We start from the raw sequence: 15,655 nt of genomic DNA, 5'->3' as shown, positions 1-15,655 counted from the left end.
TTTAAACAGCTTATTTACCTCATGCACCAAACTTTTATTAAAGAAAAAAAAACAAAGGAGAGTTTGAATTTTCTGTCTATTATATAGAGTGAATGTGATTGCTCTGTTGTTAACTAAAACAAAAACAGGTATGCAACATATGTAACACTTGAAATAAAATAAATGTAAACTGAAATAAAATTAGATGAAAATATAAAAAACTTTCCGTTATACTTTATGCTTTCAGTAAATAACGATTGATTGTGATTAATCACATCCAAAATAAAAGTTTTTATTTACATAATATATGTTTGTGTGTTGTGTATATTTATTATGGATATATAAATACACACACATGCATGTATATATTTAAGAAAAATATGTTATGTTTATATATGAAATATATTTATATATAATATAAATTATATGAAAATAAATATATACTTGTAAATATGTTCAAAGTATATACTGTATGTGTGCATTTTTGTATATACATAATAAATATACATGGTACACACACATATTGTGTCAACAAAAACTTTTATTTTGGATGCGATTATTTTCATTTAGTTTAAATTGAAGTATTAAAATGATTTCAACTGACAATAACTAAACTAAAAAAAACTAAAACATGTTTTTTTTAAATAGTAAAAATGACTACAATTATTACTAAATCTAAAAAATGAAAACATAAATCAAAAATGAAAATAAACTAAAATTTTAATGAAATTTAATAAAAGCTAAATAGACTAATCAAGCCTAATCAAATAAAAAAAAAATACAATAAAATGAAGTCAATTTAAAATTAAAACAAACTAAAAATCAATTGTAAAACTAAAACTGAAATTAAAAAATAATAAAGACTACACATTAAAAATAAAAAACAAAAAACAACATTTAACTAAAATTAAAACAAAAATATTGAAATTAACATTGAAATAAAAAAATAAATAAAAAAGGCTTTAAAATTAAAAGAAATCAGAAAATATATAAACTAGTGGTCAACCGATATAGTTTTTTTTTTTTTGACAGCCGATGCCGATATCTTGGAAAATCGTCTGATGACTGATATAAAGCCGATATGATTCATAAGTCATTCAAAGATGTTCTTTAAATTATGGAAATGCGTATTTGCTGAACAGAAAAAACCTATCGGCTAATGCCGATATTTTAAAAAAGCCAAGTATCGGCCGATATATCGGTCGACCACCAATAAAAATATAAATTACGTCAAAATATGAAAAACCGTATTAGTGCCAATGATCCAAAACACACCAGTGATCTGAGTTCAGCTGAATGAGTCACATATCAGTGAATGTGTGTGATGCAGGGGATCAGGTTTGTTTAGTTAGTGATGATAAACTCACAGCAGAACACGAGTGAGCTGAGATACTGAACTACTGATATTGATCAAATCATCTCTTCAATATACTGTTATTAGAGGCAGCTGAAGTGCTGTTTAGCGTCTGACAGCATGAGGACTTACATCACCGGAAGATATTTATGCATCACACAAGCTCTGGAGCAAAAACACCAGGAAAACATGGAGAAAATCCTGTAATACTTCATTCAGTCTCTGTGTTTCTAAACCCTCCTCAACTGTACTGCTGTCTACATAGACAGCTGCCTTCTGAGCCAACAACTGAAGAGGAACTTCATACATCAATGATTTGAAACACTTTCATCAGCAACACCTCTATGTGAAATCTGTTTTTTTTTTTTTTTCTAAAATCTGGTTTTTCCTAGATTTGTGTTTTCGGTTTTAATTTTTCCAGATTCTAAACTCTAATCGAAGTCAAATCAGGAAACCTTGTCTAAACAATTGAATTCATGAAAAGTAAAATATTTATTAATTTATTACAATTTGAACAATTAAATAGCCCTATGAAATCGGTTTTATTTTTTCCCGAAAATTTTGTTTTGCATTCATTTTATTTCAAATTAAATTTTAATTTATTACTTAAATTGTAATCTATATATATATATAAACAAACATTCTAAGCAACTGAGTTCATAAATATTTCTTAATTAATTAAAATCAGTTTTCCCCTGACATTTTTCTGGATTCCATTTGAATTTATTTCAATTAAATTAAAACCATGTCTAAATAAATGAATTCATGAAAACTCAACAATTTATTACAACTATTTCAATAAAACAGCTCTGTGAAATCTGTTTTATTTTTCTCCTAAATGACGTATATTCCATTTTAATTAATTAAATTCTAATCGAAGTCAAATCAGAAAACGTGAAATATTTATTAATTTATAACAATTTTGACAACAAAACAGCCTTGTGAAATATGTAAAAAAATTTAATAAATTACGTACATTCCATTTGAATTTTTCTGGATTCAGTTTAAACTGATTAATAAAATTGTAATCAAATTAAAAATATAAAAAAAAAATAATAAAAAAAAATTGAGTTCATAAATTTTTTTTAATGTCTTAATTTATTTAAATTTGAACAAAAACACAGGCCTATGAAATCTCTTATTTTTCCCCAAATCCTGTGTTGCGTTTTTTAATTACTCTGCACTTTATAATTTATGATTTAAAACTAATTTATCTTCTAAAATGGCAGTAAGTCACTTTTGATTTATTTCTCCAAAATATTTAAAATCCCTTGATGTTCTGCGCTAATAAATATAATTTTTGTGACTGTATTCCACTGTCGATTTTAATTAAACTGAACTGTTTTAAATTGATAACAAATGTGAAATCTGCTGCTGTCTGTTTGGATGGGTGTGGTCTAGTGAGTCGTCTCACCTCTCGTTGTGCTCCTGGAAGTTTGTGCTGTGTTTGGAGGCGGGGCTGAGTGGGGAGGCGTGGCCTGATTTGCCCAATGAATGCCTGTGGCTGCGGCGTCTCTGCAAGCCCCGCCCCTCTGTCCGTCTGTCAAGGCGAGCGTCTTCAACACCGTCCTCGTGCCCCAGAGTGGCCTGCAGGAACAGAAACGCATCAGAACCAGAGATCGCTCAGACATCGGTCATCTGTCGGAGTCTGTCAGACCTCGTAGATGCTGAGCTGCTCCAGCAGATCCAGATCTGTTCCCTTACGGCCCATATAACGCCTACACACGCTCTCTATGCCCTGCTCCTCCAGAACATCCACCAGATCATAGAAGGAGTCCTGATCGGGCAGCGCCGCCAGCGTCTGACAGAGAGAGAGATTTACACCGCTGCAGATGATCTAGCAGCAAGATACACTGAATTTTATATTATTTATAGAATTCTAAAGTGTTCATTTGTTCTATTTTTTAAATGTAAACATGCATGTTTTAGTGCCATACATATCTGTTCTAGATTTAGTGTAAACACTATGCTTTGGCAGTACATGGTAACAACTGTCATGCTAATAAAGAACATATTGAATTTAATTAAATTATGTGTGTGTGTGTGTATGTGTGAGAGAGAGTGTGTGTGTGTGTGTCTCACCTTGTTAATGAGGGTCATCACGTAGACCAGCAGCTCTGTGTCCACACCATCCTTCTCTGCTAAAATCTCCATGGCGTTTGACCACTTCTTACAGCCTGACCATACACACACACACACACACACACACACACTGTAAAAAATCCAACTCACAAAAAGTTAGACCAATGATTATATTTTAGTTAACTGGACAATTAAATGCAAAAATGTTGGTTTAACTAGTGAAAAGACGTTGGTTCAACAATCGTTGGTCCAACCTAGTATTAATTGTAAACTCAATTTGTAAATGCAAGTTAAAAGCATACAAGTTGGGTTGGAGGTTGGAGCATGCGCACTGTAACGACCATGAAATTGGCGCATGTGCAATGAAGCGCACCAACACCGAACAGACAAAGGAGCCTCACCCTAACTGTGGTGGATACGGTGAATATGCTAAAGCCCCAAAAAGTCAGTCTCCTTTAACTTGCACTTATATTGCTCGTTTTGTAACATGTTTTGTGTTAACAATTTAAAATGTTAAACATAGAACATTTAATGTATTTACGACCGGTTGAAAGCACTTTGAATGTTTTTTCTTCTTCTTCTTCTGCCTACTCATTTAATTACTTTTTTATGAATGAGTATGGCTAAAGTTATTAATGTGATGCTGCTGGTTTTAAATAAAACCATGTAGTAGTTTTTTTTAACCTTGTGATGCTGTTTAAAAACACATTTTTAGTCAACTGAACGTACTTTATTAAATAAAAATAACTTTAAAAGTTGAAATTACATAATTTTCTTTTGAAATTACAAAAGATCTTAAGTTAGGAGACATGTGACCTTACTCAGTGAATTGAGTTGAGTGAACTACTTCGTTTACATTTACATTACATTTACATTTATTCATTTAGCTGACGCTTTTATCCAAAGCGACTTACAATTGCTATATATGTCAGAGGTCACACACCTCTGGAGCAACTAGGGGTTAAGTGTCTTGCTCAGGGACACATTGGTGTCACACAGTGGATTCGAACCCGGGTCTCTCATGCCACAGGCATGTGTCTTATCCACTGCGCCAACACCACCCCGTTTAAAAAGCTGTGCAGCAAATTGCCTTGTAATTTTAAGTTAAGTCAACTTTTCTTTTTTCACAGTGCACACACACTTCATAATTTAGCCAAATCATTACAAATTCACGACTGACCAAACAAACGAATTATCTTTATATTATTTATATTATGTTATTAAGTATAATGTAATTTCAATAATTTAATTCATTTTTAATTATGTATTATTTAAATTATTTCATGCATCATTCTTTACATAATATCAGTTAAAAGCAATAAAATAAGGAATTACATTGTGAAATTATTTCAAGGACAATTCAAAAATTTCCCCAAAATCCCCATTACTTTACACGAAAAAACTAATTATTTAATAATTTATTGACACTTCAGGATCAATACACGCATCCCTACTTTTTATTATATATATATATATATATATATATATATATATTTCTAATTACAAATATATATATATATATATATATATATATATATATATATATATTTAGCTTTAATTGTATATTAACTATGCATTGATTATTTTAAATACCCATTCATAAGGTGTGGCTTTCAATTTATACAAATTTGTATGCTATTATATTGTATTACATAATTCTTAATTTTGAGAGAAAATGTTTAAAATAAAATAATGTAAAAAAAAAAAGTCTTTATTGTCTTGTGACTTAGACATGTTTCAACAAGCTGCTATTGTTATTACTTTCACTTTCACTTTCACTTTACTTGCACTGCATTGTGGGATACAGTACCCAGCATCGTCTGCTCTGGTTATATAACACACATTACAGGTCACGCAGATAAACTGTGTGTGTGTGTGTGTGTGTGTGTGTGTGTGTCTGTGTGTGTGTGTGTGTGTGTGTCTGTGTGCGTGTGTGTGTGAGTGTGTGTGCGTGTGTCTGTGTGTGTGTGTGTGTGTGTGTGTGTGTCTGTGGGCGTGTGTCTGTGTGCGTGTGCGTGTGTGTGTGTGTGTGTGTGTGTGTCTGTGTGTGTGTGTGTGCCTGTGTCTGTGTGCGTGTGTGTGAGTGTGTGTGCGTGTGTCTGTGTGTGTGTGCGTGTGTGTGTGTGTGCGTGTGTGTGAGTGTGTGTGCGTGTGTCTGTGTGCGTGTGTCTGTGTCTGTGTGTGTCTGTGTGCGTGTGTGTGTCTGTGTGCGTGTGTGTGCATGTGTGTGTCTGTGTGCGTGTGTGTGTCTGTGTGTGTGTCTGTGTGCGTGTGTGTGTCTGTGTGCGTGTGTGTGTCTGTGTGTGTGTGTGTGTGTGTGTACCTCTCTTAGAGTCCACAGTGTTGATGGCCTGGATGAGCAGCGGTGCGTTGGACTCTGAATACTCAACAAACACCAGCATCAGCTTCAGAGATGTCTTGACCACCAGACGAAACTGTACACACAAACACACACACACACACACACGGTTCAGTTCTCACTCTTACTCTGATCGTCACACACTGATCAAACGGCGCGTCACCTTTGAACCGATGAGCAGGTAGAGCCACTGGATGGTCTCGGTGTGACCTATGACCCCGTTCATCCCGTCCACATATAGCATGATCTGACCCAGAGCTGCAGAGACAAACACACGCCACTGAACGCTCATTAGCATAAACCTGATGGAGGTGGGTGGGGCTTCACAGCCTGGATGCTGCCTCTGATTGGTCAAAGCTGATAATAATAATATTTAGGTTTATTCTTAAGCTCTATTGTAACTCTTCACTGTGTGATTGTCATGTGACACATTACATTAGTATTAGGCATGGTTTTAAAATTATTAATAGTTATTAATAATTATAATTAAGTATTAATTTATAATCATGAAGTATAATTCAAAATTACTTTGTAGTTTAATTGTTTATTAACTGTGTATTTTGTATTAAATTCATGCATCATGGTAGCATTTTGTGTGGCTTTAAAAAAACTAGTAATTAATAATGATTGATTATAAGTAATAATTAACTTATAGACATAAATTAAGTATAATTAATTCATTTTTGTGTCAATTATTTATTAGTTGTTTATCATATACAAAATAATGCAGCATGGTAGAATTTGGTATTACTTTAAAATTATTAATAATTAATCATTCATTCTTAATTTAAAATCATAAATTAAGTATCATTAATTCATTTTTTTGTTTTAATTATTTATTAATATTTTGTTTATTATAAAAAAATTACAGTAGGATTTGGTGTTGCTTTTAAATGATTAATTATTATTAATTTAATATTATATTATAAATGCAGTACAATTAGTTATTTTTCTAGTTTGAATTATTTATTAGTTGTGCATTAATTATTTTAAAAATGTATAAATTATTGTAGTATTTGATGTGGCTTTAAATTCCTGCTAATTTGAATGAAAAAAACTATATTACAATAATGTTAACCATTGTTATTGTTATTTAAAAAAAATTACAAAACACAGAAATAAACCTCAGAAGAATTCAGATGAAATACAGGAATGATAATAAAAATGTTGCCATTACAGTGAATTAAGGGGAAAAAAATTAAGAAATGTATTATGAAGAAACATTTATCACAATATTAAATAGTTTATCAAAAAAGTGTATTAAAAACAGCATGGTTTCCTATAGTAATAAAAATGGCAACCAAAAGGTGGCGCTGTTCTCCGTCATATGGATATATGGCTCTATAATGCATGAGATATTATTTTCTTTCACAAGTCTGAGGATGCAAATGAAGCAAACGAACCTCTGAGGATGTAGTTCTGGTAGTTCTGATCCGCTTCAGCGCCGACCTTAACTAAACACGTCAGACCTTCAGCCATAACGAACTCATGAACCAGGTCCTTATCGTCCTGCACACACACACACACACACACACACACACACACACGGTCATCAGATGGCCCCACACTGCCCTTTAATTAAAGAAAAAACTTTTAGGTTTAGGATAGCAATTGTAATCAGCTTTTCATAAAAACAAATTAAGTCTCTGGTTTGTTCTCAATTAGACATTGAAGCAAAAGAAACACTGATAACATATATAACCATATACATATAACCTATATATATACATATAAACTATAACCATAAAAAACTATAATTACTTAAAACTTTAACTGAAACAAAAAATACATAACATATAAAAAAAACGTAATATTATATAATATTTCTCATTTTCATTTAGTTTAACTTGATCATCATCAACCATCAAGAATTATACACCATAAACATTTTTAATCCCTTTGCATCCTTCTTGTGTTCGTGCTCATCACATCTCACACATTGCATTCTCCTACCCAGTCCATTTGTGTATTTCTGTAGATACTGCTCTCTCCCATTGTTGACAGTATGGATGATATTATTGACCATTATTGACCAAAAAGTGGTGGAGAAACTTATTGATTTGTCATGCCCTGGCCATGAAGGACCCCTCCTCATTAGATGAGCTGGTGGAGGCAGCGATGGGCTGGAGAGTGGCTCAGAGGGGCTATCCAGAGAGGTGAGAGCTGGAGGACACCCGTCTTAAAGGGAACAGGTGAGTGTCTTCAAAGATGAACCCATGCCAACTGACCCTAATCCTCCAGCAGGTCGCATATGGTTCATTGCATGTATTTTACATCATTCAGAGACCCCACATGGGACCTACCGGGAGGTCTGGGTGGATGGACGTCATGTCAAGGGCCTGTGGGATACAGGGAGTACAGTCAGTCTTGTGCAACCATCTCTCTTACGTTGGAGATTATCTGAGAAGGTGCTCATCCCAGTCTCATGTGTGCATGGAGACACACAGTATGTGCCCTCAGCCAAGAGCCATCGTGGCTGTCGAACCTGGCAGGTGGCGCCTGGAGGTGGGAGGTGTATAAGAGCTACTGGTTCCTCTGCTACTGGGAAAAGATTGTCCTGGGTTGGAACAGCTACTTGGTCCTTCCACAGCAGCTTCGACCAGAAAGAAAGCAGACAGCTGAAACCTCGGCCTAGCCCCCTCCCTGCCCTCTTGGTAACGGAAAGTGAGAGAGAAGGTCCAGGGATTCCACTAACATTTTTTATGAGTTCTTTCAACAGGTGACTGTGGAGGGGGGTCCTTTGGTAGAGAACAGGAGAAGACTGCCTTCAGCACTCCTAGTGGGCACTGGCATTACCGGGTTCCTTTCGGCCCGCATGGGGCACCTGCCACTTTCCAGCAGATGATGGATGTCATTCTTTGACCCCATCACACCTTTGCTGCGGCTTACCTTACCTGTCATTCTTGCGGAGACCTGGGAGGAGCATCTCAAATGACTCCTGAAGGTCCTGTCAGAGCTCATTAGGGCAGTACTCACAGTCAACCCCTGGAATTGTCATCTAGGACCCACGGAAGCACAGACCGTTGGATATCGGATTTGGACAGGGCCTCATCAAACCTTGAGAAGATAAGATTGCAGGGGTTCGTACCTATCCTCGGACCACAACTAAGAGACAGGTACGTGCCTTTCTGGGTTTGTAGGGATAGTATCGATGCTTTATCCCTAACTTCTCCACTCTAGGCTGTCCACTCACAGACCGGACCGGAAAAAACAACAGCCTGAGAAGATGCAGTGGTCACCAGCAACAGAGAAGACACTTCAATCCCTCTAGAAAGAATTGATTGCTAAACTGATCCGCCACGGACCCGACTTCACATTGCCCTTCATCTTACAGATGGACACGTCAGATTATGGTCTCAGGATGGTCCTTTCCCAAGACTTCCAGAATGAGGGGCATCCTGTCCTCTAAGTCTGAAACTGTCCCCAGCAGAAATCAAATATGCAGTTGAGGAACGAGAGATCCTGGCCATACAGTGGGCAGTCCTAGAACTTCGCTATTACCTCCTCGGGTGCTTCTTTACCCTCATCATGGACCATGCCCCTCTTCAATGGATGGCCAGAGCCAAGGAAACCAATGCCCGGGTAACCCGCTGGTTCTTAGCTCTCCAGGACTACCATAGAGCACAGAGCGGGTCAGAAGAATGGGAATGCAAATGGACTCTCAAAGATGTTTCATGGCGAGTCAGGTCATGTGACTAACTCTCTCCCCCAATCTCCCACTTCACCCATCTTGTCTGCTTATGCTCTCCACAGGACCGGGACAATGTTGTGGGGGTTTTAGTGTCAATGCCAGTGTCAGCTTTGCCCCTGGGAACCCTAATCATGTCGGGCTGGAGAATGAGGAACCACAAATGAGGAACCACCTGATCACAGTCAGATAAAAGAGGCTAAGCTACAGACACATGGGGAGAACTACTACGAGAGGGAAAAGACTAATGTTTTCTCTGTCTCCCCTTTCCTGAGTCACCGTCAACCAATGTATACTGTTTAATCTCTCCTACCTGGCTGCATAGAGTACTGAAGAAGGGGATTTTGTTCACCTACCGTTGTTGTACCTTGGAGGTTTCCTTCTCATTGTGCACTCTACCAATAAAAGCCCCTCTGGGGACTAGAAGCACTTGTGGTTGTTTGTGACAAATATATATTGCTACAAATATAATAATATCTCTGTGATGATTAAATAACACTGCAGTGAAATAAATGTGTGTTTTTATACCTGGAATATCTGCTTGAGGGAAAACAGCGCCCTCCTCAGGTCACGGCCATTGGAGTTATACAGTTTCTCTAGAGAGAGAGAGAGAGAGAGAGAGAAAGAGAGAGAGAGAGAGATAGAGAGACATAGAGAAAGAGAGAGAGACATAGAGAGAGAGAGAGACATAGAGAGAGAGAGAAAGAGAGAGAGAGATAGAGAGAAAGAGATAGAGACATAGAGAAAGAGAGAGAGACATAGAGAGAGAGAGAGAGAGAGATGTAACTCTAATGTAAGATGTTACATGACTGTAATCATGGGGAAGTGGAGACAGAGCAACACTTCCTCACCAGCTGCCCTAACTATGAAGAAATTAGAAATACTTTTTGTCCCAAATTTGAAACACTTAACCCTGACTTCAAAACGTTAAACAAGAAAACAGAACTTCAATATTTATTAGGTGAAAAACATGATGATATGTTAGTAGAAGCAAGAAACATTGATGCCTGTCATAAAGAGGGAGGAGTCAACAAATCAGTGATGTGCATACACACACACACACACACACACACACCACTGAATTTAAAATTTTCATAGAATTCTAGAATTAATTTGTTCTATTTTGTTTAATTATATATAATGTACATGCATACTGTATATTTATTTATTTATTTATTTACTTATTTATTTATTATTTTTAATTTTAAATACATATCTGTTCTAGATTCAAACGTAAACACTATACTTTGGCAATCCATTGTAACAACTTTCATGCTAATAATGCACATATTGAATTGAATTAAACGAGTGAACGAGTGACAGTGCATCAGTCAGATGATGATTAAGTCACTCATGCTCAAAAATCAAACGTTCTCAGACACAAATCTCTTCAGAGCATCATTTACAGCAGCATCCAACAGAGGATTGTTGTCCAAAAGCAAATCGACTGCAGTCTAAGGACACAAACTGGTTTAGTCTGATCTAGACTTGTTCACCTTCCCGCCGGCGAGAACATCACGCTCCACTAACAGCACAGATCAATCTCAGATCGAGTTCATGCGCTCAGTGATCAGTCTGATGCTGCTATCATCAATAACACACGTGTTTGGATTAAATACAGTTCGTACACTTCCATCCTAATCACACCACATTACTATTTCACACCAGACTCGTACTGCAGTGCTGTTTCTTCATTTAAAATAAGATTTATGACATTTTTTATGAAATCCAAATATTATTAGATTGTATTATTTTATTATATGGTATTTTAATACTTGTTTTTATTAGCAAATTTACATGAGTATTGTATTAGCATATTTATATATTAATAGTATAGAAAAAATACAAAACATATATTTTAAGCTAGCTGCCAATGCTACATCCCTAATTTGTTTTTTACTTTAACTTGATGTAGTAAAATAATTAAATATAAAACTGAAAATATAGACATGAACTAGAAAATGTAGACATATTTTGGCAACATTTCTCAGATTAATTTAGTTTGACGATGTACTAAACTAACAATAAATAATTAAATAAATAACTCAGAACTATATATAAAATAATAAAAATGTAAAAAACAACAACACCTAACCCATTGCTACAAATTTAACTGAAACTATTTCTAAAAATCTAAATAAATACTATAATAGCATCTAAATGATATTACATTACTGCAGTCATTTTCTCGTGTAGTGATTTGTTATCCACTAGTTTTTTTAAGGAATTTTTGTAACTTGTAAACAGAAGTGTCTGATAATAAAAGCTGTCTGTGTGTTTTGCTGTTTTTTGAGACTGACAAGCAGCTGTTGTTCATGTCACCGAGACATAAAGACACACGTGTTTCACACTGACCCCTCACTGTCAATCAGCTGCAGATTTACACTGAGCTTCCTGTCTCTAACAGAGCCACTTCCTGCTGCTTTCATCCAGATCATATATCCACCTCTAATTAAAGCTCTGCTGTCTCTGACTGTGTGTGTGTGTGTGTGTGTGTGTGCGTGCGTGCATGTATATATGGGCCTGTGCAAGTGTGTGTGTGAATGTGAGAGTGTGAGAGAGAGAAAGGGTGTGTGTGTGTGTGTGTGTGTGTGTTTGTGTGTGTGTGATAGAGAAGGTGTGTGTTTGTGCGTGTATATGCCTGTGCGAGTGTGTTTGTCTGCGTGTATGTGTCTGTGCACAAGCACAAATGCACAATGTGTGTATGCGTGTGAGTGTGTCCATGTGTATATATGAGTGTGTTCGTGCATGCATGTGTCCATGTGTGTGTGTGCGCGTGTGTGTATGATGTGTGAGTGTGTCCATGTGTATATATGAGTGTGTTCGTGCATGCATGTGTCCATGTGTGTGTGTGTGCGTGTGTGTGTGTGTGTGTGTATGATGTGTGAGTGTGTCCATGTGTATATATGAGTGTGTTCGTGCATGCATGTGTCCATGTGTGTGTGTGCGCGTGTGTGTGTATGATGTGTGAGTGTGTCCATGTGTATATATGAGTGTGTTCGTGCATGCATGTGTCCATGTGTGTGTGTGTGTATGATGTGTGAGTGTGTTGTTCGCATGCATGTTTGAATGTCTGTGTACGTGCATGCATGTGTGTGTGTGTGTGTGTGTGTGTATTTCATTGTGTGTTTCTACTGGTGTAATCCAGCAGGTTTTTTTGTTCTCCAGCCAGATCCTAATCAGATTATGAGTGACCCGACTGGTTAATCTCAGCAGTGTAATCTGGACACAAACTCAGATTCCTTCATTCACACACAGAGCCTTAATAAACACTCACAAGCATGAGGTGTAAGGCAGATACATAATAATTAGAATATTATCATTATTTCAATTTATAAACGTAACATTTTATTTTATCAATTAAAAGATGATGATTATTATTATATTATTAGGAATAAATTGTGTCAATTTATAGAATGCAATTTCTATATTGTAAACCCTAATAAAATTATTACATTTCTAAAGCACTTTCTTGCAAATCCCTCCCAAGGCGCTGTACAGTAATAAAATACAGTATCTCTTATTACAGACTGAGATGGTCTAAGGACTCCCTGACCTTTGACCTCTGCAGCAGCTGCTGTCCGTCAGACGGAGTCAGAAGGGTCGCGACTAACGGCTCGCGTCACATGGTCTCATGTTCACAGCACAGCAATACTAGGAAGTGTCCTGTTATTAGCAGCTGATATCATGCCATATATATTTCTGATATATTGTGTTCCTGCAGCGGGTCACCTGTGGTCTGACAGCAGCTCTGTGGGCTCCACTGGGCTCTGCTTACTCATGCTGAAACACTCCTGAACCAAAAAACATCTAAAATTACAGAATGAGCTGCTGACTCGAGACGAAACACAGACTAAAAATACAGCACAGAGTCAAGAGTGTGTGTGCACTTCAAAACAATCTGTGCTATCAGCTGAAACAAAACAACAAACTGAAAAGCAATGCAGTAAACACCACTGAAAACTCCACAAAGCAACACCCGAGCAACCACTAAATAGCAATGCAAATAGGTTAAACCTTTAATAATTTCATAGTAACCTTATATTAGCACTCTATCAACCACCCTCATATCTGTGCGTGCAAAACCACTCACGTTGTCTTTGAAGGCAAAGAGAGTACTAGGGAGAGTTTTCTGTCGCAATAAACCAGTATTGACGATAATCGTGATATTTAAAAGCATGAAATATCGGCATCGAGTTAATTTAGGGTGTGAAGATATACTGGTTTTAGTGATAACTACAATATTTAAAATTATTACACGTTACATTAACCTGTCAGCAGCGGTCTTCTGTGAGCATATATGTAAATAAAGGGCGATTCTTTAAATAAGTACCGCATTTTCTTTACTTGTCTTATTTTAGTATTTGTATTTGCAATCAATTCATGGCCAATACATATGCTTGATTTTTTTTATTTGTTATAATCTATTAAACAGCATTTAATCTTCAGCTCAGTCTCATATTCACAATAAAACATTAGTTTGAATGTTCTGAGGAAAGCGATATCTTTGTCGTAATATCCTTTCATCTGTTAAGGGAGATTTATGATGACAGCGTTGCGCACTGCATTTGTCGTTTGCGTCTTACAAGCTGTTGTTTAAAGTATTTTTCAAAATAAAGGTCTTTATTGCTGACTCGTAAAAAGTCACTTGCTGCCATCTAATGGCAGAACAATGTAACTAAAAACACCATCATGAACACCGTTTCCCAATTCGAAATATTACTATTATTTATATTAAATATTATTCATTGAATAATAATATTTAATAAACAACAACAACATCAGCCATCATAAAAGTTGCAATGCAATTCAGTCAAAAGTACAAAGGCATATAATATTCTTATTTAAAATATTATATTACTTTTTAGAATAATAAAATGCAGGCTAACCTTAAAAGACGGTATTGGCAAACTTATCATAATGTGCCTCATAACGCATTATGAATAACGGTATATTGCATAGTGTGACTCCAGTATTTCTGAGTAAGTGAATAAATGTATGTGAAGTGCTGTTGGTGTGCTGAGGGTGATATCTGATCCTCGGCCGTGTGATTATTTATATCTGCAGTTGCAGTGGCTCGTGTGTCTGAAACGGAGATCCAGATCCGACGCACCGCATGCTTCATGCCGCTTTAACAGAGCAAGCCGCTTCCTGTTTCCAGCCGTGACATCACTGGGTCTGAATGCTACTCTGTTACCATGGCGACAGCGGGCTGCAAAAGTCTGGCCTCTTCACTCAGAGGTCACTGACCCAGATTTACTCCATTATACGCATTACTATACAATAACACAGACACTTTTCGGGATTTGCAGCACTGATTTGGAGGGAAAATCTGCAGAATTTCTGAGAGCAGGTGCAGAATCTGTAAGCATGAGATATATATGTATTTAGAGTGATGTAGACGGCGACTACGATGTTGCTAGGTGGTTGCTAAGGTGTTGTGCTCCCACACAGTGTATATACAAAATTATTGATATGAATAATTTTAAATATATAAATATGAAAAAGTAAAATATTTAAAAATTGTAATGTTTTGAAAAGCTATAAAAGTAAATATAAAATGATGTACAGTATAAAATTGGTTGTTGTACTTTAAATTACATTTAATTCATAATGATATATAATATTAATACAAATATAAAATATGAAATACATAATGAAATAAACAATAGAATAATTACTTGAAAAATATTTTGAGTACAAAGCTGCTTATACTGTAAACTTCATTTAGTTTAAAATTAGATATAAATATATATATAAATTAAAAAAAAATTATCATAGCTTTCAAGCTATGCTAAAGGTTTTCTGTTTTTCACCCTAATCTATATTTATATCATATATATAATTTTTTTTTTTTTGAGGGGGGGGGCTCAATTTCACATCATTATTCACCAAAATATGAACAGCAAAGTTTCCACATGAAACTTTACTCACACATTCATGACCCTGATTGAGAAAGACTTTATGACTCTGTGTAACAAAATATGAAGCACAAATAAAACATCGAACGAGTTTTCAAGCAGTTTAAAAATCGAATGTGACCTGCGACACGTAAATATGACTTTAAATGATGGCATTACAATTTACCGTAAGCCCTTAACTGTGCTTTTGAATGTTAAAAATAACCCAGATAACAGACAGGCCACAGGACCTGAGAGAGAACAGGCACACTCATTCTCACTAAAGTTTCCAG

The 15,655-nt window shown here is 35.8% G+C and overlaps 1 protein-coding gene across 2 annotated transcripts in view; it reads right to left on the bottom strand.

The window, feature by feature from the left end:
* Nucleotides 1–15,655, bottom strand: part of LOC132144945 (FH1/FH2 domain-containing protein 3-like) — a 58,172-nt gene that overhangs the window by 21,283 nt on the left and 21,234 nt on the right. For both annotated transcript variants that reach the window (XM_059555538.1, XM_059555539.1), the window contains exons 4-10: nt 9,991–10,058; nt 7,178–7,283; nt 5,938–6,032; nt 5,739–5,850; nt 3,416–3,510; nt 2,991–3,134; nt 2,748–2,920 (exon numbers count right to left, since the gene is read on the bottom strand). In XM_059555538.1, coding sequence (XP_059411521.1) covers nt 2,748–2,920; nt 2,991–3,134; nt 3,416–3,510; nt 5,739–5,850; nt 5,938–6,032; nt 7,178–7,283; nt 9,991–10,058 — 793 coding nt within the window. The remainder of the gene's footprint in view (nt 1–2,747; nt 2,921–2,990; nt 3,135–3,415; nt 3,511–5,738; nt 5,851–5,937; nt 6,033–7,177; nt 7,284–9,990; nt 10,059–15,655) is intronic.

The sequence above is a fragment of the Carassius carassius genome, chromosome 8 (assembly GCF_963082965.1).
Source record: "Carassius carassius chromosome 8, fCarCar2.1, whole genome shotgun sequence".
NCBI lineage: Eukaryota > Metazoa > Chordata > Actinopteri > Cypriniformes > Cyprinidae > Carassius > Carassius carassius.
Note: the sequence above shows the minus strand (reverse complement) of the source record. Positions and strands in the feature narration are given on the sequence as shown.